A 25,142-nucleotide genomic window follows, 5' to 3' on the forward strand; every position below is an offset into this window, starting at 1 on the left:
CAAACGACGGCGAGGACCCCCTCCGCGCTCTGCAGAGGGTGATTTATGGGCAGCTCACGCTGCTCCTGCCGCAGGAAAGGGTCCCTGGTCACCGCCTGGGGCCGGAGGGGACACGGGGAGGGGAGACACACAGGTCAGGGGCAGGTACCAGCGATGTCTCCTGTGCTGTGGTTGTGCTCCATCCTCCTGCGGGTCACGCTATGCAGCACGAGCTCAGTCTGTGTGTAAAATACTTATTACTGAAGAATAATATTAACAGCTTCGAGTTTCATGCAGCGTCTATACAGATGACACTCTGTACATCTCACCAGAACCCTCTGTAGGTGTTTGGGGTTTGGGTGCGGGTGAGTCCCCGCTGCCCTCCTGCCCCGGCCCCACACCCCAGGGGTGTCCCCGGCCCTGCACACCCTGTCCCAGGTCGGGACTCTCTTCCCAGGGGAGCAGCCGTTGCCTCACCGTGACACCCCCACGGCGAGCCCCCGGTGAGTGCCCTGTGTAGTTTGCTGTGCATGCCTTTCTAATTAATTACCTTAATAGAAACCTGCGGCGTTAATTTGAAGATCGCGGTGAGCAGGCACTGAAAGCTGACAGTGCTGGGGCTCGAAGCGGGGGGTGCCGGGGTTCGGTGTCAGTGGGTGTCTCCGGGAGGGGGATGGAGTCGGCTTTGTGCAGCGTAACCGAAGGGCAGGTGTGGGAACGGGGGGATGGGGGATTAGTCAAACACCTCCCAAATGAGCTTCATTTCAGGAGAGGAGCAAAAAAAGAAGGGAAAAGCCCAGCCCAAAGAGAAGTCCAAGTTTTGCAGTCACACGAGGGCCCTGTGGAAACACCACTGGCCGGGCTCGGGTCCTGCCGTGCTCTCCTGCTGCCTGGGACATCCCTTGGGAACGCGTGTGAATCAGCCGCGCAGGTAATGAGCCTGTGCATAAGGTGCTGAGTCCTTCAAACCCCCGTGTCCCGGCTGCTGCTGCGGGAGCTGCCGGCTCCTCCCGCCAGGCACAGACGCGGACACGGACACAGACATGGACACGGGCACCCGGCTGGGCTGGGGACCGGGGGAGCTGCGGGGGACACCCTGGATGGCTGCACCCACCGAGAGGCTTCTCCTGGCTGCATCCCGTCCCGGAGCCCCCGGCACTGGTGGCAGCACCGCGCTGCCGATGTGCAGGACGCCCCAGGTGTCCCCAGGGAGACATGGGGCAAACGCCAGGCAAGGGCTTTACCCACAGAACTCGTGGCTGCCGGCACCGCGAGGCCGTAGGGTGGAAGGGTTTCCCCGTCCCGCGGGAGCAGCAGGGCTCAGCCCCCTCACCCCCCCGGCGCTGCCCGCAGGAGGCTGGGCACTTGGGACACCGACCGTCCCAGCACGATGGACCGGGATAAAGTCACTGAAAGAGTAATGAACTTCGAAAAACAGGCTGCCAAGGGAATCAGGAGCTCTGAAACCATAATATTTGTCCAATAAGCTATTAAGAAATATTATCTGCCTAAATAATATTCACAAATAGTTTGACAAATACTTTTCCCTTGCCAGAAGCCCAGCTTTTGCCGTTTCTCCTTAGAGATGGTATCATTAATGCTGGCCTACAAATGGTCGACTCATGTTTTCCAGATCACTGAGCCATCCGTCACTCTTTAATCACGGCCGTGGCCGAACCACTGCCACCCACCGCGGAGCCTCTGCCACCGGAGCAGGGAGGGCTGAGCCCCCGTCCCCCCGCGGGTGCCTGCCCCGGACACCAGCCCCACTGTGTCCGCAGTTACTCTCCCGAAAGAAGCAATCCTAAATAAAAAACCAGCATTTTTTTTAATTCCTCATTTCTGTCATCCTCTCTTCTTTTTTTTTTTCCCTTCCTGGCTTGCAGGTGGCACTTCTGCAGCCGCGCTGCAAAGAGCTGCAGGTGTTCTGTTCCTACCGCACACCAAAAATGTACCTTCCTCCCAGGCTCAAACCAGAGCAATTACCAAAAGAAATTAAAAAATCCAACCAACCCAACACCCAGGAAACAAAAAGAAACCCGATGGACATAGTTTTCACACCCTCCCCCTTCTGTGGAGATGCTTCTTCCCAGGTGTGGGTCAGGCCCCGCTCTGGGCGAGGGGCTGCCGGGGGTCGGGGATCCCCCTCGGGGACCAGGGGGCTCGTGGCACCGGTGTCCCTTGGCATCCCCCCCGCCACGGCCAGCGCTGGCTCCTGTCGTGGCTGCTGGGATTTGCTGAGCATAATGGGTCAGAAAAAGCTCAAAGCTGATGGTCTAAATATATCATTGTTGCTGGGGAAATAAATAATAAACAGAGGAGCGATTATGATCTTGTGGTTTAATTGGTTCTGCTGATTGTGGCTGGAGGGCGGGCCCCTGGCCTTTCGGAGGAGCAGGCGTTTCAGGTGCCAGGCCAACACCGAGCGACATTCATTTAATAAAAAAAACAACCCAAACCAAAATTAAATAAAATAAATAAATAAAGGTAGGCACGGGCCAGAAGAAGCAGGTGCATTTCCCAATCCCAGAAATATTTTTTTATAGATTATGACTGTGGCAAAGTTAATAAGCTCTAAAAGGCCACATCTATGGAATTACCAGGCTGGCAATTAAAAGGCCACTGTACATCAAGCAGGCGTGTTTTTCCCCTCCCTCCTTGCTCTGGGGGTACAGCTCCGGCAGCCGGGGCCGGGGGCAGGAGGCAGCAGAGTCCTGGCCCCCCCGCCAGCCCCTCTCGGGAGCTGGACACAGAGTAAAGGTGCCACTGGACCCCAGCAGAGGTGTCCCATCCCCAGCAGAGGTGCCACATCCCTGGCAGAGGTGCCACCAGAGCCTGGCAGAGGTGTCCCATCCCTGGCAGAGGTGCCATTGGACCCTGGCAGAGGTGCCACCGTCCCCAGCAGGGATGCCACCACCCCGGGATGGCGGGCGAGGAGGGCCCGGCGTGACGGAGCCGCCCCAGCCCTGGCTGCGGGCCAGGCCGGTGGTTCTCCCTCAGGAGTGAGCTATAGTTAAACGACATTAGAATAAGCGTGTTTGCACAAGAGCTGCTCCAACGGCGGCTGGAAATACGAGTTGAACCCAAAGCCCACAAGCGCTTGCAGCGGCAGGTCCGGGCCGGGCTGCGGGGCCACGGCAGGTCACTGGCCCCACTGGCCCCGCGCTTGCCGCACTGGCCGCGGGCACCGCCTGCTGCGGCAGAGCCAGCCACCGCCGCCACGTTTCTCCACGCCGGCTCACGAACACCCTCCTCGCTGGCTGCCGGGGGAGCAGGGACCAGCCGGGGAGGCTGCGGTGCCGTCCCAGCGACTGGAAATGCCAACTGGTGTTCCCGTAAGCCTCCAGCAGTTTTCTTTTAAACCCCACTACTCCCAGCCAGCTTTGCACGAAGCTAATGTTTTGCTTCGCTTAACAGGAGACCTCGCGTCTAATTCTATTTTAATACCTTCTGTGCCTGCTGCAGCCGTAGCGAGACACCCGGGGTGTCGGGAGAGCCCCGGGACGGCGGGGACGCGAGAGCACGGTGTGACGCAGCGGTGACCCTGCCACCCGCCACCCCCGGACACGCCAGCACTGGGGTGGCCATGCCACCTCCCCCCACCCGGGAAGAGCCTCCCCGTGCCCCCGAGCAGGACGGGTCAGAAATGACAGCCGGGGTCAGTCGCCATCCCTGGAGGTATTTGAAAGCCGGGCAGACGTGGTGCTGAGGGACACGGGGTAGTGGTGGGTTTGTCAGTGTTGGGTTGATGGTTGGACTCAATGATCCGAAAGGTCCCTTCCAACGGAGACGATTCTGTGATTCTATGATTTTATGATTCTATGAAACCGGGCACTGTCCCCCCCACCGCAGCACTGCTCACACCGGGGGCTGCCTTTGCTCCGGTTCTATTTATTTCAGCCGTTGTGGGGCTCATTCGCCGCACCTTTGCCATTGCCCACGACACCTTCTCTCTCCTCAACTCACAGGCGGTTGTTAACGAAAGCTCTGATCAGTTGGCAGCTATGTAATTAGCTAATTGGCGAGGGTAACCGGCTGGGCCTTGGTGGGGTTGGGGCGGCAGGCGGGACGCGATGCTGCTGTGGAGCCGGCAGCTCCGGGGGAGATGGGCCACAGGGCCACGGCAATCCCCCTGTGGAAATGGATTTATTTCAACCCCGCTGGGCTCCCAGGCCCCGGCCATCTTCCCAGCCCCCCCCCCTCCCAGAACCTGAGCCCCGCGGCAGATTTCCAGCGTGCTGGGGCTTCGCTTCCCTTCCTGAGTGCGTCAGTGAGTTTTAGAGCACAGGTGCGATTTTCTAGACCCCTTTGTCTGGGGTTTAGAAGCAGGAATAAGCTTCATTAACAGAAGGGAGGATTTATAATAAGTAATAGCTAGGTGCTACCTCGTGAGCCATCAAACTGTTGTGCTAAATTACAAGCTGCTTTGCCGCGCTTGTCTTCAAATAATCAGCTCCTCACCCAGAGAATAGAACTTTAAATGGCTATTTCTTAAAAAAACCCTTGCTTTTAATCTTTATTTCCCAAAAGCTAAAAATTTGAATTAGCCCAAATGTACAAAATATAATTGCTCTGAGGTTTCTGGTTCGTTAGAATAATTAAAATACCATGCACTTGCTAAGCAGAACGTGTCCCTTCAGCACTGGGCTTGCTTTTTTTTTTTTTGGCGTAGGTAACTTTCCCCAGCTGCAGCCCAGTCTCACTTCAATCAATCCTCCGTTACACTGGTGAAAGTCTGGCCAGCGCAGGTGATGCTGGGGCTGTCGCCCTCAGCCGCCCGTGTAGCCCGGTCCCGCGGGGGCCGGTGGCCATGGTGACACCGTCCGGGCACGGATCCATCCCCGCGTTAGGCGAAGCGGCCGGGTTTGGCCAGGATCATCGGGGAGAGCAGCCCGGGGATGCGTCCCAGCCCGTGCAGGATGGCTGCAGGGGACTGCTTGGTGCTCGCAGGAATAACTGGGAATGAGGGATGGGATGAGCATGTGGTCCATGCTGAGCTGGCTGCAGAGCATCCACCGTCCCCATCGCCATGTGTCACCATGGGTGGGATGGATCCAGCAATTACACGTGCGGTTCCTCACACCTTCAGCGAGGACGCACCTACTTTGCCTGTCCTGCCTGCTCCATTAAACCCCGTGCCACGTGCGGTCCCGCTGCGGCGTGGAGCTGTTGCTCCCCCCGTCCTGGGGGTCTGGCTGGGGAGGGACGCGTTGTGCCCACCTCCCGGCTTTGCACAGCCCCTGTGAGCGCTAAGCATCTTGCATGCACCTACGGGATTTAAAAACTGGGGGAGACGATGGTGTTTCTGGAAAAAAGCAAGTAAGCAGCATCCTGGCAGCGATGAGCTTCTAAACTGAGCACGGGGAGGGCGCAGCTGCAGCCAGCGCCTCCTGCCAAGTGCCATCATCCGTCGGGAATGGCCTGGACGGCTCCTGGCTCCTGCTCCCGCACCGCCGGGTCCCTCGGGATGGGGGAGACACGGCCCTGCTCCCCTCCCCAGGGATGTGGGTCTGCCGGGGCGCTGCCAGGGCTGGGGGCTCCTGGGGATGTGGGGGGGGCTGAGCACCCACCAGTGCAGGGCATGGCACCAGGCTTGTGTTTGGTCCATCAGGTCTATGGGGTGTCACCACTGCAGCATGAAAAAATACCCCAGTGCTTCTTTTAGAGCATGCCCCCCAGCCCGAGAGAGGTGACGTTAGAGGTTGGGCTCGTTTGGCCATTAAATATAAACAGCTATAAAATTCTAACATCTACCTAGAGGGATGCTGAGGATGCTCCTGTCTCTGCCGGCCCCGCGGGGATGATACACCCAGTCCCTCGCTGCCCCCAGGGAGCACCTTCCCCTTCCCCTTCCCCTTCCCCTTTCCCTTCCCCTTCCCCTTCCCCGCCTCCGCTCCCTGGGGTCAGGGCACGTCATGCACAGCCCTCGCTGACCCACTGACACCCAACGCAGCCTGAACATGCCCCTTTTTTATTTTTTTCCCTACTGGCATCGCTTTCTTTGCTCACGCCTCCATCCCTGTCTCCAAAGCAAGCGACAATGTTGAAATGCTGCAGAAAAAAAAAGATTAAAAGAAACAGGGAAAAAGAAGAGACTCGCGTCCCGCGGGGCAGATGCCTCCGTCTGCGGGTGCCCTGCTCAGGGGTCGGGGCTGGGGGGGAACGGGGCCCTGCTCCTGCCCAGCCCGGCTGGTGAAAACGCTGAGCGAACGCCTTCCTGGCCAGTGGGGAAAAAAGCTTATGTGTAATCAGCCTGCGCTTGCTTCCAGCGAAATAACGTTTCCGTGTTTCAAGCAGGAACACAGGTTTGCCTCTCGGCCGGTGCCCGTCCCGTGTCCCGCGGGCGCACGGTGTGCGCAGCCGCTGGCGGGGGCCCTGCCACCAGGGTATTTCTGCGCTCTGGATTTTATTACCAAGTGCTATTCCAGGCTGGCCGTGATTTACTGCGCGCTGCTTCAGAGCGCACTGGAATCACGAGTTTTGTGCTATTTCAGTCATTTCTGGAGATCGCAGCAAAGACTGCGATAAGAAGCGGGGTCAGGGTCTGGTTTCCCCAAAGGCTGGGTGGGACACGGCGCTGGGACACCGCCGGGTGACAGCAGGACAGGGCTGAGCCTGACGGGTTGGAAAAGGGCTTCATGGGCCCTGAGGAACTTTTTTTATTTTGCCTTTTTCAGGACTATGCGCTTGAAGGCTGAAAAAAATATAAATGATGTCACTACAGGAAAGATGTGTCACTGCAGAACTGCAAAGAGGGAAAGAGCTATTCCGAGAGTGCTTTGGGACAAGAAAAATCAGGTTTTGGGGTGGTTTTTTTTTCCTTATTCCTCTCTCCCCCTCACGCCGCAGTAGCTCTAAGCCAGACAGCTTTTCCCATGATGTGGGGGAGAAGCAGAAGACCCTCTGTGTTCTCCCACGGCAAAGGACAATATTGATTTACAGGTTTTGTAGGGGGGCCATCAGCTCATGCTTACAGCCTGAAGGGCTTCACACAAAGCAAGGTTCTGCCTCTGGGCGTCAAAATCTCTGTGAAACAGCAGTCGCGTAAAGTGGTGTATCTACCTGTGGAAAAAAAAACCCTTCCCCCAAGCCCTGACCTGCTGCAGCTCCTGTGACCTTGTGTTTTGCTCTTTTGCTTTCCCGACGCTCGTGGCTCCCCGGCAGCAGGGTGGCCACAGGCGCCGCGGGAGCAGGGCAGCGTCCCGCAGGGTGACCCCCGAATCCCACCTTACCCGGGGCAGCTCCCAGGGAACTCCCCGCTTCCCCCCGGTGCTGCCCTGCGAGGGGTGCAGGCCGGCTGCGGACGAGCTCTCACAGCAAACGAAATCCTCCTGAAAAGTAATCTGAAAGAAAGAGCCGATGGGGATGCAGCTCCTCGAGCCCGAGCATCACCTGCAGCCCAGCGCTCCTCGGGGTAGACCGTGCCCAGAATGAAAGGAAAGGCAACACTGAGGGACTGAAACAAATATTACTTGAAGCTGTTTGGATTTGTGCTGTGAAATCTCTCAGATAAATCAGAATAAATCCTCTTTAGTATTTAAACAGAGCCATCAGCTGGTTATTGCGGGCCGCAGACGTGACAGCGCTACGAGGCTCTAACGAGCATCTTCCTCCTGTCCCTCACTGCCATCCTCTTCTAAGCTGTCAGCAGAAGTGAAACTAAAATAAGCGATATCCTTCTTCCAGGGAAAATTCCAGTGCTTCTACTGCAGTTTACAAAATAAAGCGGCAGCAGAGCCTGAAATCAATACAAGCAGACTCCCGTGTCAGGACCGGAGAGCAGGATTCACTCCGCTCCCCAAAGTGCAGGCGTTTGTCTCGCCGTACCCCGTGCAGCCAGACCCGCCGCTGCCCGCGCACCCGTGTGTGCCCCGGAGGAGATCCCGTCCTGGGACAGGTCCCATCCCGCCAGCGCCCGGAGGAGGGGCGACGGTTCGGTACACGTTCACAGCACCTGAGTCCATCCAGTGCACGGCGGCCGCTCAGGCTAAGGCTGCGTTAAGCAGCAGCAGGGACCAGCAGGAGCCCGTCTGCAGCTTAAAGCGCTGGTCACAGCATCCGCGTCCCCCCGCGTTACAGCAATAACCAGGCACTGCGAGCGGCTACGGAGCACGCCTGTAATTAGCTGTAATGGTCTGGGCTGCTATTCAGGCCACCGAACTCGGTAGAAGTATTCTCGAGACAAGACAATTACCAGGAAGATGTTTTGTCTGACTGCGGAGCCAGATGGGAATGTGAAAAATTCATGGCCAGAGTCTGAAATTGTTGTTCTTACTGAGTAATAGCCTGCTCGAGAAACAGCATCCAAGCCAACCCAACCCCAACCCAACCCAATCCTAACCCAACCACAACCCCATCCCCAAACCCAATCCCAATCCCAACCCCAACCCAATCCCAACCCCAACCCACCCCAGCCCAGCCCAAGCCCCCAGTGGGACACCAGGAGGTGACAGGAGCGCTGGCAGCGGCCCAGGTGCTCCCAAACCATCTGAGGCGATTCACTTCCTGCTACAAAAACATCACCAAATCAGTGAAGACACACAGGCCAGCAGCTCGAACAGGGGCCCATGGGGACCTCAGAAATGCCACCCGTGTTGGTGGCCACGGGGATGTGGGGACCAAGGCTGGTGCACGGTGGCCTGGCCGTGGGCAACCCGTGGGACTTCTGCCATTGACTTACGGGATGGCAGGACTGCACCCTGAGCCTCCTTTGGCGTCTGTTTCAACAGATACTATTGCCCTGTGTCTGGTGGTTTTGGTTTAATGCCTAAAATGATGGGACGGGGAATACAGGAGAGACTTTACCTATGGGCACGTCTGATAGTCCCTGCTTTTTTATAATTGTGACTGATGACTTTAATATTAAGCACCAAATGCCATGTCAAGCTGGTATAAAAAAATGTTTTCTATCTTTACTTTCTCTCGGAATAAACCAATGTTTACTCCAGTACTCAAGCTGGCCCAAAATGGGAACATTCAGTAAGCATTTCAGCCAAATTTTTCTTTTTGGAAAGTTTTAATTAAAAAAAAAAAATCCACTAGCTCTCCTGTAAGAGCAATAACTTCTGCTTATGCTTTATTTTCCTTTCCTCCAGAAGACATCTTGTAAATAACGTTTGCGTGGGACTTTTGTTCCCAATTACTCTCTAGGTAGTATATCCAAAAGCTCCTAAGTGCCTAGGAAAAGGAATTTACTCCTGTCTCAGAATAACTTGAGCATCTGAGGAGCCGAAGCGGGGACATGCTGCACTGAGAAGTTTTGTGGGGATAAGGACTGGCAGCAGAGCAGCCTGTGCCGGTGCTCCCGCAGCGTTACTAAAGAGGCCCCTAAATATCATATCCTTAAAATATGCCTTTTAAGGTGTTTCTAATATGTTTGAAAGTCTCATTTGTCCATAGTACGCTTTCTCTTCAGAGGCTGAGAGTCAGGTTGGAGACAGAGGCTGCGCTGGGAACCCTCATCCAAGCGGAAAGCCACCGGCTCTGGCAGCGTCCCACGAAGGCAGGAGGGACCGTGGTGGAGGAGTGGCTCAGGACGGGACAGTCCTGAACACAAGCAAATACTGCTGACAGATGAAATATTAATATTTTTTTACAATGAGGGTGGTGAGCCCCTGGCCCAGGTTGCCCAGAGAAGCTGTGGCTGCCCCATCCCTGGAGGGGTTCAAGGCCAGGTTGGACGGGGCTTGGAGCAACCTGGTGTGGAGGGAGGTGTCCCTGCCCAGGGCAGGGGGTGGCACTGGGTGGGCTTTAAGGTCCCTTCCAACCCAAACCATTCCACGAGTCTATGATTAAGCATTTTTTTTTTGTTCTCCTTTCTATTAGTCCTTCCCATCCCTCTCCTGTGGCCCTGGAAAGGGGTCTCACCGGAGCACTGTGGGTGCCAGAGCCAGCTCTGAGCACCCCCCGAGGTCCCAGCGCCAGCGGGGAGCACCGCAGTCACTGCCCAGCCCCATCCTCTGCTCCAGGAAAACGAGCAAATGGCACAAATGTTCACCATTAAGTCCAAGGATGAACGTGAACCAGCAACTTGCCCGTGAAACGCTGCCTTTTATCCCTACAAACCTCTCGGCCCTCTTCACCCAACACCTCAGAGCAGAAGACACGGTTTGGAGGCTTCACCCCTGCCCAAACAGCACCAGCTGTGATGTGCCAGCGCGTCCCCAGGGGCAACGGAGTGTCACTTATGGAGAGGTAGCCATCCCGCGGAGGTGAGCTCTGCCGCACCCGCCCTAGAAATCAGGAAAAAAAAGATCGACTTCTTCCTCTTTTTTTTTTTTTTTTCCCCAAGACAAAAGTCCAGGAAGTTTAATTACTGTGAAAGAAACGTAAAGCGATCTGGAATTTCGTTTTCCCTCAGTTCTAAGTGACACCAGGAAGCGAAGGCGAAGGCAGCCCCAGGCCCGGAGGGTGGCTGTGGACACGAGTGTGTCTGCAAGTGCTTTTCTGTGACCGGTTTCAAATGTCCTTCGCTTCTCTCATTACAGGTCTTCTAAAAATATCAAATATAGATCTTTCCCTCATAATATTTTAAGATACTCTATTTATACATTAATTCTTTCAAAAATAAAAAGTGACACATACAGCAATTCAGTCACTCGGAGTCTTTAAAATTATTACAAAAAAGACAGGACATCCATCCCCTAGCAGTGTGCGACGGCGTCACTCCTGCACGACAGTCTCTCCGCCACCAGGCTGGGGTTTCTTTCACCATTTTCTATCACAAAATATAACTTTTCCAGCTCTCGCCATGCCAGCCGGCCAGCCCAGCTCTGCAGTCCTGCAGGGCTCCTTCTCGCACCCTCCCCCTTAAAAATGACCCCAAACGGAGCGGGATTTGCACACTCGCTCTGCCAACCCCTCGCCACACGTCCAGGCAGGCAGGAGCATCCTCTCCAGGGCAGGACCAGAGGGGCGGTGGAGCCCCAGGGCTCATCCTTCGATTTCTGCAGACCGTAGGTTGGCCACACCAACAATAAATGTCCCGTGAGGATGGAAATAATTTACCTTGCACAACCAGTACTGCACAGACTTGGCACGGACAGACTACACGCCAGGCTTCAAGCAAGGAGACCACCTAAAAAGCATCGGTGGAGAGTGGCAAACGCAGCCCCAAAATGGCACGTCAGCGTCCCGGGCGTTCGGGAAAGCATGGATGTCTCTGTGCAATGTGCGTTGGGAAGCGGAGATACAAACCAGTCAAACGGCAGAAGCGGTGTTTATCTGGAGCTGCATCTTGCCCTCCAGGGAGGAAACGCAGGCTGCACAGATCACAGATGTTTACCTTGCAAAAAATCTAAATTTTTTTTTTTTGTTAAAAAAAAAAAAAAAAGTTTGAGAGCTTTGGTCCAAAATATTCTCCCCTCCACTGTGCTGATGCCTGCTGAGCCCTGCCGGCGCCGTGCCCACCCTGCAGAGCCCAGGGAGCCTCTGGCTCTCGCCTGCGAGAGCAGAGCCCTGCTGCGCACGGTGGGACGGCCACCCCATCCGGGGCTGTCCCCGCTGCAAAGGGACGCTCTGCTCACGCGAACCGCTGCAGACACAGCCCGTGGGTTGGTGTCAGCCCAGAGCACCTCACCCAGAGAGGGGCTGGTCGCTCCCGGCTCCGCTCCGGCTGGTTGGAAAGCCAGGAAGGGCCCGGGAGCAGAGGACGCCTTGGGGTCCCTCAGCTCCCACCGATGCTCTTCCCAGTGGTCCCGCTGCAGGGAACACCGGGCTCGGCGCCTCTCCCATGCCGGGCCGCAGTCCACAGGCTCGGCCCCTGCAGAGCAGCGGGGCTGCGGTGTGGAGCTGCTGCGTTGCCGGGGGGCTTTGATGGCTGCGAGGGCTCCCTGCAGGGATGTGGGCTTCAGGCATCGCCTGCCTCTGCTCAGGGCTGGAGGAGTCGAGCCGTCTCCCCAGGACCGCTGCCCCAGCACGCACCGCGGGAGGGGACATGTACGGAGTTATCCACACAAACATTCATCTCAGCGGGTACGGGGAAGTCCTCACCCTGCGTCGCACAGGGGCAAAGCGCAAAATGGTCTGCAGGACTCCTGCCAGCGGCTGCCATGGATACCATGTAAAGCTCAGCAGTGGCGCTTCTCACGCCCAAAGTTATAGGAACTCGACGTAGTTCTCGGGGATTAATCCCGTCTTCCCGTTGAGGGTCCCTTCCAGCCAGCCAGGCTCCTGGGATGGGTGAACTTGAGGAGAGAAGGAAAAGGCAGGTTACTACAGGAGGGGGTGATGGTGTAGAGGACGCGGCTCTTTGTGTGCTGACAACCTGAAAGTTGCTCTTCGGAGAGAGCACGGCCCTTAATTTGTGTTTATTTTAAAATAAGGAAACTAATGTGCTAAGGAGCTCGGGAAGCTGAAGCGCTCTGTCTGCTCACCCATGGGACTCCTCTGCCTCCCCCTTACCAAAGATCACATGGTGGAACCAGCAGAAGGACCAAGCAGAAGGACCACAGCTGCAGGCTCAGCCACGGACTGCGTTTCCAAATACTAGCTGGTGCTGCAGGGCTGATGTAAGTGAAGCATTTGGGACAAAAACAAGGGCTCAAAACTTCCTCCACGTTTGTGCTAAGATCTCTTTGAAGCTCAAGAGAAGGCGGGTAACTCCATCGCCTCGTAACCCTGCAGATGCCAGCCTGGCCTCACACCAGGCTGAGGGAGAAAATGAATTAGAGAACGCTCCCGGGCAGGAAAGCAAACACTGCAATCTTATTTCTGTGAAACAAGAAATCTGATCAGTCCTCAAAAGACTTACGCTCTTTCTTTATTCAATCAACTACTGAAGATTTGCTGATTTTACAGGAACCAGGGTTATGCCAATGCAGGCAGAGGAATATTCCCCGCAGCCCCAGGATGAACAGTGCCGGGTCAGCATGGCAGAGCTGCCCGGGTTTCTGTGACTCTCGCCTACACGGTGTCCAGCATCGACCGCGAGAGTGACAGGAGCCCCCGCTGTCCCCCCCTTTGCCCACTCCCTGCCCCGCCGGCACGGTGCCGGCCCTCCCCACAGCCCCATCGATCGCAGCATGGCCATTCTCTCTGCAAAATTCACGACTGACACTGACTGGGGAGAAAGATTCAGAAAGACAGAAGTGTCTTAACTTCCAAAGATCTCCATGCTTTGGGAGAGACCAGTCCTCCCCAGCGTGGCAAAGCCCATCACTACTGGGTATGCCTGCAGAGGAATATTGTATGTAGTAATCTATTAACGAAAAAAAAAAAAAACAACACAGAAAACTAACTAGTTTTGAGAGCCACAGTGTCCCAGCTCCTAGGTTTACACGTTTTTAGGTTTCATTTGTTCCAGCTCCTTTTTCCACGCCTACACCCTCCCATGCCCAAGTCTCGGGGCTTTTCTAGCCCCAAAGGCTACGGCAGTCTGCTCAGAGGAGAAATGCCACCTCCAGCCTGCAAGGAAAGCCCCCAAGGGGAAAAAACGCATGAAAAGCTACTGGGTTACCCCGCTTCGGGTGGGAGTAAAGGCTTCACTGTGCCCCGCCAGCGGATGGTGGCCATTAAGAGAAAAGAAGTTGTAATTGGGATGCGTGTGTCTGTGTCTTTGGAGTCTTCAGCCCCCTGGTCTCAGCAAATGGGCTGGGAAAGTGCCTTAACGGAAAGTCATGTGAGTTCCAGCTGCTGCTTTTGCCTTAAAAAATCACGTATGTCCCAAAGGCAGCCTTTTATTTCTGTGCGGGTGCTCTCGGACAGAGCAGGGCACGTGAGCAGAGAGGATCTCATTTGCTATTACAGAATTAGAGGAGAAATGCAACACAACTTTCCTAATGTAGCATAAAACTTGCGTATCCAGCAGCAGCAGCTCAGGTGGGGGTCCCTTGCTTCAGAATTTGGAGTTTTCCATCTCAGGGGTGATTGCTTGTTAAAAACACACGTGATCATCCCTTCCCTGACCGTGACTCTCACTGTCCCTGATTCCAGGCCTCCACAGACCCAGGGCATCCCTCCCATTTAGCGCCACAACAAGGGCATGCAACTGTCGAGTGCACAAGATCTGCTGGAAAACCCAGGTTTCATGTAACTAAAAGGAACTAAAAGCTCTGGAGTTTAACGGGACCTCTCAAAACCTGGTGTTCTGTAGGCTGGGGATGCCCCTCGGTGTGGGCAACAGCATCTGATTTCCCAGTGGGACGAGACGCTGCTCTGCCACACGCAACCTCAGACAGCCCTGAAGTCAAACGAGAACCTGTCTCCAACTATTTCCAAGACCCATTTTGCTTTCGCTGGGTTTTATTAAACCCTTTCATCATCATCATAACATTTTTACCAAGCAGTGCTGTTTCTAACTCGCTTCCCCCAGCTAACGTGAGCCCCGGCTATGCTGCTAAGTGATTAGAACATGCTGTATATTTTTTTCCTTGAATAATCCATTGATTTTTATCTAGCAAACACAATGTATTTAATTCAAACTTGTTCCCCTCCTAGCTGCTCTAATTCCCACGGCCTCTCAAAGGGGAGCCCATGTTTATTTATAAGATATCTATGGAGCTGCTTAGGAAAAGTATTTTCTTTAATTCACATGTATTCATTCTCTTCCCCTTTCTGCTATATTCTTATGTATATCCCAGGGCAAAACCAGTGCATGTGGTAGCAGTTTCCCAAATGACAACACTTAACATATAAAAGCCAAGAACTACTTGGAAAGTTGTAAAAAGTCTTTTCTTTACATTGGGATTATATCTAAACCAGAGCTGCTTAATTCCACGGGGCACAGTCTCTTTCCCTCGATGCAGGAAACAGAAAATATATGTTCATTAACGTCATCTCCAAAAATCTGACTAACCAGAGCCCACCTATTCCAGCTCTCAGTATCCAGAGTCAAAAAAGCACATGCTCCTTTTCCATCAGCTGCGTGAAACATTATGGCAACTGCATAGAATATTTCTGGTGCTGATACTCGGAAACTAATCTCTCCTACCCAGAAGACGGGTGAGGAATGGCTCTGTATATGGTAACGCTGGGGTGGGTCACCCGCTCACCGGTTTCTCCCTTGCATTTAGATAAGGGTCCGTATCCCCGGGAGGGACGTGGTGCGGTGGGGCAGCCCCCAAAAGCCCGGCACACAGGGGCTGCGCGGTCCCGCCAGCACCTCGCTCTGCCGCAGCGGGTGAGCCATGTACGGCCGCGGTGCAGCGCCGGGACGTGTGTGTACCGCGGGATCTCGAATAACTTCAGCGAGCAGCTGGAGCGCCGGGCAGCTGCCAGGACGGCAAACAGCGCCGGCAGCAGGGGCAGCGCCGGGCACCGTCCCTGCTCCGCGGCCGCAGATGACAGAGCACAGCCCAAAGGTGACACCGTGCCTCGCCAGACTTCTGCCTTTTATTTCCTACTGCGGATCAGAGCCTGCACTTCGTACTCCCAAGCGTAGCCTGGAGAACCTCTGCATGCCCTCCGTGCGGGGCTGCATCTTCCTCTACCAGCCCGCCGAAACCCAGCCCTGATCCAGACGGACATGAGAGCCAGTCACTCATGTCTGCCATCACCTCGTGCCCTGCGGATGCACGGCCACTTCCAGTGCTGGGGCCAAAACACCCGTCACCCCGGGCTGGCAGCTCAGACACCACGGGGACGGGCAGGGGGTGGCAAATTGGACATCTCCGGGGGAGAGAAGGGGGATCCCACCTTTTCATCTCTCTTATTTTACACACCTCCCTTAGGATTTATTTCCCTTAGGAAATAAATCAGGATCTTGAAAAGGCAGTTTTCACACTGATCCTGAAGACAGCTGGATGATCAGCTGTTTTCAGGATGGATACAAAAAGTAAGGCAAGATACACCTCAGATTTAATGCCTGTCTTTTAAGTATTTCTGCTTTCTTCTTTCATGGGATTCCTAGTGGTGGAAACGGGACAGTCCTTAAACAGAGGAGCGAAAGGAAACCCATGAACTGAGAGCCCAGATCATTCCCCGGGTCATGGAAAGAAAACCAGTAATTTGCAAAAACTCAGTGCCAAAATAAATAACAGCCAAGTGTCCTTCTCTGTAGCCGTGTTCCTATTGCTGCTCATGCTGGCTCTGTGGCATCTCACATGTACGTTACATGAAATAGGAGGTGCTGTGACAGAAGTGTCCATTTGAGGTGATGGGGACGTCTCCTGCCTCTCCACCACCCAGCTACCAGGTACCAGCGCGTCCTGCAGTGCTTCCCTGGCAGGCAGAAGGTGGGTGGCTGCCAGTGACAGGCAATGCCACCATTGTTAGAAGGAAGCTAATTTGACAGTGTGTTACAAACCCTCCCAGTACGTCCCTTGCCCTCCCGTGTCCTTCCTCTGCAGCTAACCCTGCTCCGGACTCAGCTCCAGGAAAGCCCAGTGCCGGGCTCCTACAGAACCGGGTGCAGCTTTCTCAATCCCACTTTCCCGGCATTCTGGGAACCGCAGCCTGAATACTGCACTGAAAAATGAGCCCACCTCCTCCCACTCCCGGCGCTGCCCCGAGTCGAGGACTCACCATTATCGAACACGGTGCCAGCCGTGAAGGAGAGCTCTGAGTCGTGTTCTGCTTTACAGGCGTACAAAGCTCGGGCTTTCCGCAGCGGTGAGCTGCAAGAAGAAAGCATTTATTGGTATAAAAAATACTCAACTCATACACAACAGCAGTCCCCTCCCCACTGTGTCGAAGAGGGGGCCATGTAAGTGGTGCATGTTGAAGAGGGGTCCAAGGGCCTCTCCCGCTCTGCCAAGGGTCCAAGGATATGCTGCTCGGGGGAAGAGAGAGGAAGGCGCCAGAGGAGGCTGAAGGCTCTTGGGGATGAGCCCCCAATTTTCACCATGCTGTAATCCCAGTCTGAGCCCAGCCGGCACCGCCAGGACTGGAGCCCAGGACCGGTGCCCAGCAGGGGCAGCCCGAGCCAGGCGTCCCCGGGCGAGCCCCGGACGCTGGACAGAAGAAGGGCATCTCCAGGCAGAAGTGCATCGGGGAGCTGGAAATTTTTTGTGGGTCTCTGAAGGGCCATAACAGACCGGAGGCAGCAGGAGCCGGCAGCGACCCGCTGCCCACCGGCCCCACTCGCTGCCGAAGCCAGCGCTCCCAGCGCAGCTGCAAACACAAGGAGAGTTCTGCAAGGAAGAATTAGCACTTGGGAAGGGGATTTCAACACAGAAAAACAAGCAGGTCCATGAAGAATTTGCTGCACTTCTTTAGAGACTGTACCTGAAGATAAAGAAGATTTAAGAGCCATTAGATTTTACTGGGGAAGTGTCAGCGTGCCCACGCTGCGGGGGAGTGAATTAGAGCAGAGAGAGCCAGAAATGGAGCAAATCGCCAGCAGACGCAGGGAGGAAATGAAGGAGCTCAGGAACCCACCGGCAACACGCAGGCACGCAGAGCTGTCCTCTGTCCCCTGCCCCCTGCCCCCGTGGCCACCCTCCTGTCCTGTCTGGCTCTGGGCTCGAGCAAGGCTGGTGGGAAGGTGGGACACCGCCTGGCCATGGGGACAGTGACGGTGTCAACCTGCCCAGGCACTGGGCAGTGGGACCAGCCGGCAGCATCCAGCACTGCAGCAGGCTGCTCGGCCACAGTATGGCCAAGCAAAGCGATGGAGGAGCTGCGGGGGTTAGGAATAAAGTGCCACCATGTGCTCATTCAGCCTTTTCACCAACTTTTATCTTTCTGAGGACTTGAACTTATTCTGAATTCTCTCCGAGCGAGCCCAGGGAAGCGGCAGGCGAAAGCAGTTCACCTTCACCCAGAAACCACGAATCAGGGAAGCTGTGAATGGTTTTGGGTTTGCTGTGCAGACAGCCCCGAAGCAGAGGTCTCTCCTCTCCAAATTCCAGCTGCCCGACACGAGCAGCCACCAAACACTGAAAAAACAGGATGGGCAAACACTCCTCCTGCTCCAGAGAGGGTCCTTGGCTGCCGGGGGGGCACCGCTCACGCACAGTACATGGGGGAGACCGTCAGATGAAAAACAAAAGGTATTTTCAAGTTTACTACCTTGGAATTATTCAAGTTGTTGTTTTTCTCCCCCAGAAATGACCTCTGCAGCCTGGCATCCCCGTGGCCCCAGCCTGCCCCTGGCTGCTCTCCGGGCTGCGACTGCGCCCGCCAGAGCCCCACAGGGCTTTCAGGGAAAACTCTGGTCCCCAGCGATGGCTCACGTTAGGTTTCTGGCTCCGAGCGTGGCACGAGGCCAGCAAAGCACTCAGGAGCTTCCCCTATCTGCCCTTGCGCACCTTCAGGGATGATGAGCCTCTCTCCCCGAGGAGGAAGGCTGCCTGGATGGTATTACGCTGTTACCAGCCTTTGCAGACGCATAGCAAAACAAATAAATAACCCTGCCAAGCAGGCAGCCATTGTACAGGCATCATCTGTATGGCTGTAGGTGTGGGGGAAGAGCTCGGTCTGTGTCTGTAACGAATAAACAGGTTTGACACGTCTCCCTCGGAGGAGGGATGGGTGCCCCGGCCCTGCGCGCTGGCACCTGCCGAGGGGCTGGGAGCCACGCTCCGACAGGGGCAACCACAGCCTCCTGCTCCACTGTGCCAGGGTGGGCTCAGGGGAGAGAAACCCCATCTGAGGATTTCTCTACAGACCAGAGATGGATAATCCGCAGACCAGAGGCGACGCTGCCCTGGGCTGAGCATCCCCTGGTACCCGCAGGTCCCAGATGCTGGCCATGCTGTGCTCATGGCACGACTGCATCACCGGTGCCAAAAGCCACCCAGGCAGCGCCCGCTCCTACTGCAGTGTCTCAGGGGACACAGGGGGACATGTGTCCTCCTGCCCACCGGGCTGGTGTCTAGCACCACCTAACCTGCTGCTCCAGCATCCCACTGGACATCTTCTGATAGCCTGTCAGTAACGTTCAGGACCGATTCCCTCCAGCGATGCCCAAGCACCTGAGACACAGGCACCCAGCAGGCAAATGTCTGCGCTGCCCCATGTTCTTTACCCTCCTCAGATTCCAGGTAAGAAAAGGAAGTGGTCAGAAAATGAGGTATCACAGCGTTTGACAAAGGCTTGTTATTCCTCGCAGCAGCTGGGAAGGCAGCACACGCCTTACCTGTGGCAGGGAGGAGCAAAGCCAACCGCAGGAGCTGAACTGGCTGGGCAAACCCACAGAAACCACCAGCGACGCCAAGCACTGCGAGTGTGACCTGCCAGCGCCGGCGGGCGCCTGACGGGGGGCTCAATGGGGGATTCAAAGGGTCTGCCCTGGGGCAGGAGACCTTTGAAAGCTCCGCTCTTGCTGAGTGCAGGTAGCTGCAGTGGGGCGACTTGCACGGGATGCAAAGGGAAAAGGAAAGTGAAGTGGGGGAAACCGAGTAAATTAAACAGAAAATAGCAAAAGCAACAAAAAGCAAAGCGAATTCTGCAACAGACCTGATGGGGGATGAGTCGCTGGACGTAGAGGAGGTGGGCATAGGACTTGATGGCGCGGAGAACATGGGCCAGGACGGTGAGAGGGGTGACGTTGGGCTTGGATTCTGAGGGCTGCAAGACATAACCAGATACCTTATCAACGTGCAACCACAGAAACAAACAGTAACCAAGAGACAGTCAGACGACATCCGACGATAGCAAGTGCCTTGGGAATATTCAGAGCATGAGACACAGCTATGAAATGGAGTGCCAAGACCTTGGGAAATGTTTCAAGGCCAGATCTGCATTTCTCTGGACAACAAGAGCTGGATCTTCCAATTGAGCCCAACACCCTGTGTGAGGAAAACGGCTGTCTCGCTGCTCACCGCGGGCAGCCCAGCCACTTACCTGCCTTGTTTTATTTCCCCCACTGCTGCCAGCGATGGTTGATGGTATTTCTGGAGACTAATGATGCCTGTGAGCAGCCTCCATCCATCCCCCTTTTGCCTGTCAGTTGTCGCGATGTCAGAATCTGGGCCCCGATCCATGGTGCCCAGCCGTGACTGCCCATTCACATTCCTAACCAGAGGGGCTTGGAGCCCGGAGGAGCTCCGTGTCTCCAGGACAGACCAGAGGCACTGGGAACCTAGAGGAGCTCCGTGTCTCCAGGATGGACCAGAGGGGCTGGGAGCCCAGAGGAGCTCCGTGTCTCCAGGATGGACCGGAGGGGCTGGGAGCCCGGAGGAGCTCTGTGTCTCCAGGACGGAGCCAGCCAGGGCTGGCGTCTCTATCCCATCCTCCGCCCACACCAGCCCGCAAGGGTCAGCAGCACCCGAGGGCTCTGCTGGGACCTCAGCGCCGCACAGGTCATGCAAACGCCTCGCATCGAGGTAACCGGGGCTCCGGCTGTGCTTATACAGTCAACACTATAAAAATTTCATTGATTTGTTTTCCACATTTTGCACTGAAGTACTCTTTTTCCCCTCATGCAAACTGCCCTTGATTCCTCGCTTCTAAGCTATGGCTGTCAACTGAAGTTGAATCAAGTTACTGAACTAGTAAATACATGCAGAAGTCAAGCGAGAAGTGCTTGATTCCTTCAGAACTGTTCAATTTAGGTTACTCTCAGGTTCACCAAAAAGCAATTATTGTACTAAAATACCAATTTGAGTCTGATTCATCTTCTCCTGTTTCCATGCTTATCAACTCATCTGTATTCTCTATCAGATTGTAAACTCCATCCCTGATAAAACGCCAGAAAAAACCTCTCTCCACAGAGAATGCCTCTGTGAAACCAAGAGGTTTTGTAAAAGCAACATGATTTATGTTTTTTCCCTGAGACAGGGCTGGTACCTCTGATCACACGGGTCTGTGACGAGGTGGGGATAGGGTGCAACCCCACAGGCAACCCCGAGGCTGTCCCCATCCCCATTCCACCCCCATCCTCATTCCCATCCCCATCTTCCCCATCCCCGAGCTGGAGGCTCCCGAGGCAGTGGGAGGGGAAGGGATATGGGGTCAGGGAGGCTCCAGAGCATTCAGGAAGACCTCAGCCCTGCAGTGACGGGGGTTTATGGGTCCCACCAGCACAAATGGACGTTGGAGGGAGGGAAAGGGCTGCACCAGGACTAATGACATGCCAGAGGCCGCCTCTTCATCTCTTCTCCCCTGTCTCAGGGAACTGGCATTTCTCCGAGGGGAAGGGGATGAAGTTGCCGAGCTGCTTTCTGACAGCACCAGGGTAACTGTGAGGTGGAGGGAAAGGCATAGCCCTCCCTCTCAGCTCCAGGCTGTAAATACAATGTGTTCCAAATACCTGTCCGGGATTATAAAAATCTCTCCTGGATATGTTTAACTCAGATTTCCTCCCATCACTGTGCGCTGTGCAGCAATATGCCTCCCTCACGCTCGAGGAGAAGCCTCCTGAGGAGCATGGCTTGGACCAGTAGCCAACTCAGAAAAAAACCTCAACGTCCAAGAAGCATGAAATCAGCCCCCTCCCCTCCCAAACGAACACAATGAGCAGTACCAGCGCACACAGTGGGAGGAAGCGTGGGCAGCTGCCAGGGCAGCCCATGCTGCCTCTTAAACCTTTAGTAAAACGATGAAGTGTCTCTAAAAAGGGCAGTGGGCTAACCCATGAGCATTCAGTACCTAATAGATCCCAACAGCAGAAGATCACTGTTTCAGTCCCCAGCTTCTGCCCAGAGTGAAATGTTTCTTATATTAACAGAGAAGAGAATATAACAAACATTTTTCTTCTCTTTCAAGCTGAATATAAAACCTCAACCTCCATCATTTAAAAGAAAAAGAACGAACCTCCCCCAACATCCAACAGGGTCTCCAGGAAATATTTATGAATAATCTTGAATTTTGTGTTTCCTTGTCATTTTCTTCCTTTCAGTTTGAGTTAGAATTTAGCAGCTCTAGACTAAAATGTCACTCTTGGCACACCAGCGTCCCTCCAGTTCATGCGCCTGTGCCACCAACCCCCTGAAGCCTTCCTCGCCCGCACCAGGCTCGGCTCTGGGTACGTGGGTCCTCTATCAGTGCCAGCACTGGCCGAGAGGCCAGTGGCTCTTGCCGGCAGCTCCTGTGTGCCCTTCCACACGCCTGCGAGTGAAGCTGGCAGCCAGCGCTCTCTGGCATTCTCTGATGGTTACAACTCAAAACTGAAAGGATAGATCTGTGGATTTGGTCCAATTTCTAGGGGGAAAGTGCCCATGTCATAAATATCGCCACCGCAATGGCACCTAGAGGACGCTGAAGAAGGTTAAATTGTTGGCTTGAACTCCTCTGAGGTCCATATCTGCTTAAGGCCAAACTCTTGGCTTCTTTACCCCTCGCAGAAGCTGCGTCGCTGGATTCAACAGAAACCAATGATTTCCCTTTGCAGTTATGGGCAATACCTTTATTACGTCAGAGGGTTACATGCATATAGAAATGAGATACAGCAGTGCATCAAAACTTTCACAGGAGGGCTGTAAAACAGGGAATGTTCAGAGGCAGACTATAAACAGAAATCCTCAAAACGTTCTCCTAAATTGACACTATTTAAAACCAATCTCTTTTTTTGCATTTTTCTATCCTCAGAATTGTTGGTCTTTTGAAAAATTAGTAATTACCTGTATTACCTCTAGTCTTTAAAAAATCTGTTAGGCATTGGTACTTACCATATATTAAATCTATTTCCAATTTTAAACAGAAGGAGGTGCTACAAAGACCACCAAGTTAGCCCAAATCGCAGAAATTAACCCTTGAAGCACCGGTTCTTGCTGCTTCTCTTTCCTTCTAGCAGGTGTAGATGTCTGGCCATTCATGATAATGGCCGACCTTCCCTTAACGCAACAAGCTATATAGCACATAGGGCAGGTAATTTGGTATTATTTTATCTGTGCATAAGCATGCTTCTGCCCTCTAATGGAGAGAGCATGTTAGATGCGTTTGAAGAGAAGGAGAGTGCTCTCCTCTGGGCAGCAGGAACTAGAACGTTTCCTTCATGGTTAGTATTGCAAGAGGAACCAGTATTTTGGAAGCCAGAGCCCAGTGGTTATAACACCTGTATGCAATGTTCTCTGGCTCTATACAGCTAAGCTACTATAACGAGCCTCCAAGACGGTAAATGCCTGCAGGGCAAATGGAATATGAATGCATGGGTTTATCACCTGGGAGGCAGAGCACCTGCCAGATGTGCCTTTCTTCTTACCACGGCCTCTCACCATTCAAGTAGACTCCTCCACCCTGGTGATCTCCAAAAGCATCAAATGCACGTTACCTGCTCCGTGCATGGATTTTCTGTAGGCCAGGAGCGTTGCCTTGGGAAGCAGACCTCCCGGCCTCCAGCCCCCGGCTCCAGCGAGGTTCCTTTCAACTGAAGCATCTGCAGGGCAGGATGAGTCCTAAGGCAGCTTAGATACCTCTAGCCACCAGCCCATCTTCTCACTGGTTAGAAATCCAGCAGGCAGCGGTATCTAATGGACCACAAAGGCCCCCACTGGGGTAGGAGAGAGAAAACGAATGGCACAGCCATGCCATTCTCAAAGAGAAGCTTGGCCCACGGTCAAGGTGGGCCTTGGAGGGGGCGATGAGCTGGTGACCGAAACCTGGCTAGGCTTGTCCCCCCGAGAGTGGCCATCGACACCCACCAGCCTTCCTGCCGTAGCTGCCACCGCCTCTGTGGGCAGCGGGCTCCGGTGCAAGAGGACATCTCGCTGGGTGTGCCAGCGATGCGCGTCTGCATTGCAGGATGGCCACTGCCTCCGCTGCTGACCCCGGTCCTCCTCACGGCATGAGGGAAGGAATATCCAACCGCCCAGTGCTCCGGGAGTAGAAATTCCCAAAGCACTTTTTGAGATGAAATCATCTTAAAAGAATGCAGCTCTCGCTACTCGTAAAGTCGGCTCTGTCATCGCTCCACCAACTGCACGGTCTGCTACACTAATTACAGTGCCTAATGCAATCAATACGATTCTCAGAGAACAGAGTTATTTCTGCGATCTTGCAATAAAAAAGCATTACAGTAAGAACCGGCACCCGGGCCGGCCTCTACCTAAGAAGCTATCAATCATTTGGAGCCGGATTTCGGTGTCTTTGGATCCTTGGTGGCAAAGAAAACACTCTTTGTGCCCACCAAAACAATGGAGAGAACTAATGACAGCATGTGGATTTTTAAGTATGAAGACCATCCTGTTTCAATCCGGTTGGTCGCGGAAGAGATGAATGTGGTCCTGCGATGACCGAACCACCCCTGGGCAGCCTCGCCGTCCAGCTCTGCCAGTCTTTCCAGCAGGTTTCCTCAAGAAGAATAGACGGACGTTGCAGGACCCCGCCTGAGCTGCCCTCCCAAGCACCTACAGACTGCGGGGTACGATGCGCACGAAGGGTTCATCTCCCTTCTGTGAAATACAGGTATTTCTTTTCAAAGATTCTGCTTGAGTATCACCTTTCTGAGCTTATGTGACTGCGAGACCCGAGTCCTGTCTCGCTGGAGAAAGTGCACGCGAGCGAACGGACTATTCTGAGGTCTCTGCATTTTGGAAAACGGTTTTCTTGTAGGATCCAATTTCCTTTCTGTTTCTTATGGAAAGAGCAGAGGTGGTGAGAGGCTTTGGGGAAATGTTGGCTGCTGCCTGCTTTCAGTTCAGCCTGCAGAAAGCAAATCTCATCTGGACCTTTTTTTTTTTTCCTTCTTCTTACTCTGGAGGACTTTGCGAGGGGCTCTCCCTGTTGGGTGCACAGTGGGAAACAAAACAGAGAAAAAAAATGCTAAGAACCAAAAATACCAGAAGCAGGAAACACAGAAGTGGGTAAAATTAGAGTCTTCGGGGGCAGGTATGGACTTTTCCCCAAGAGAAGCAGCAGAGGGAACTCCACCAGTCCGTAGCCCAGCACGTCCCGAGGCTTTCGCCTTTCCTGCCGGTCTGTGCCCCTCGACGGCAGCGTGACCCACAGCCCAGCGAGGAGGTCCAGCCGCCCTGGACGGGGCAGGGTGCGGGAGGACGTCGTGTCGCAGCCACCAGCCCCACCTGCTGCGGGGGCACCTGCGCCTTCAACTCCCTTTGGCAATCCCACTCTTCCAGCAAAAAAATACACTTAGAAATGTATTTAGAAGCTAATTCCTCCTCCCTGCCTCCCGCGCCAGCTGTACATGCTGCCTTTCCCATTCTGAGATTTAGTTTGCTGCCTGAACGTGTGAAAAAAGCAGCAATTCTTGTTTCTAGACTCTGGCCTCCTTTGCAGTTGCTGTAGCTAAAAAATCTCTTTTCTAGTCCCTTCTCACAACCTGCCTCTTCCGAGCTCTTCTCCCTCTGCAGTCTGCCTGCCCAGGCTGCCTCTGGCACTCGCTT

At 54.5% G+C, this 25,142-nt stretch overlaps 1 protein-coding gene across 5 annotated transcripts in view; it reads right to left on the reverse strand.

The window, feature by feature from the left end:
• Positions 1-10,504: 10,504 nt before the first annotated feature.
• Positions 10,505-25,142, reverse strand: part of ARHGAP26 (Rho GTPase activating protein 26) — a 149,217-nt gene continuing 134,579 nt past the window's right edge. Inside the window, exons 21-23 of one of the 5 annotated variants that reach the window (XM_074604572.1) lie at positions 19,318-19,428; positions 16,441-16,532; positions 10,505-12,164 (exon numbers count right to left, since the gene is read on the reverse strand). In XM_074604572.1, the coding sequence (XP_074460673.1) occupies positions 12,076-12,164; positions 16,441-16,532; positions 19,318-19,428 (292 nt within the window). In that variant the 3' untranslated portion in view covers positions 10,505-12,075. Of the gene's footprint in view, positions 12,165-16,440; positions 16,533-19,317; positions 19,429-22,182; positions 24,520-25,142 lie in introns of those variants that run through there. The other 4 variants (XM_074604573.1, XM_074604574.1, XR_012589553.1 and 1 more) reach the window with 4 other exon arrangements.

Source organism: Larus michahellis, chromosome 11, assembly GCF_964199755.1.
Source record: "Larus michahellis chromosome 11, bLarMic1.1, whole genome shotgun sequence".
Taxonomy (NCBI): domain Eukaryota; kingdom Metazoa; phylum Chordata; class Aves; order Charadriiformes; family Laridae; genus Larus; species Larus michahellis.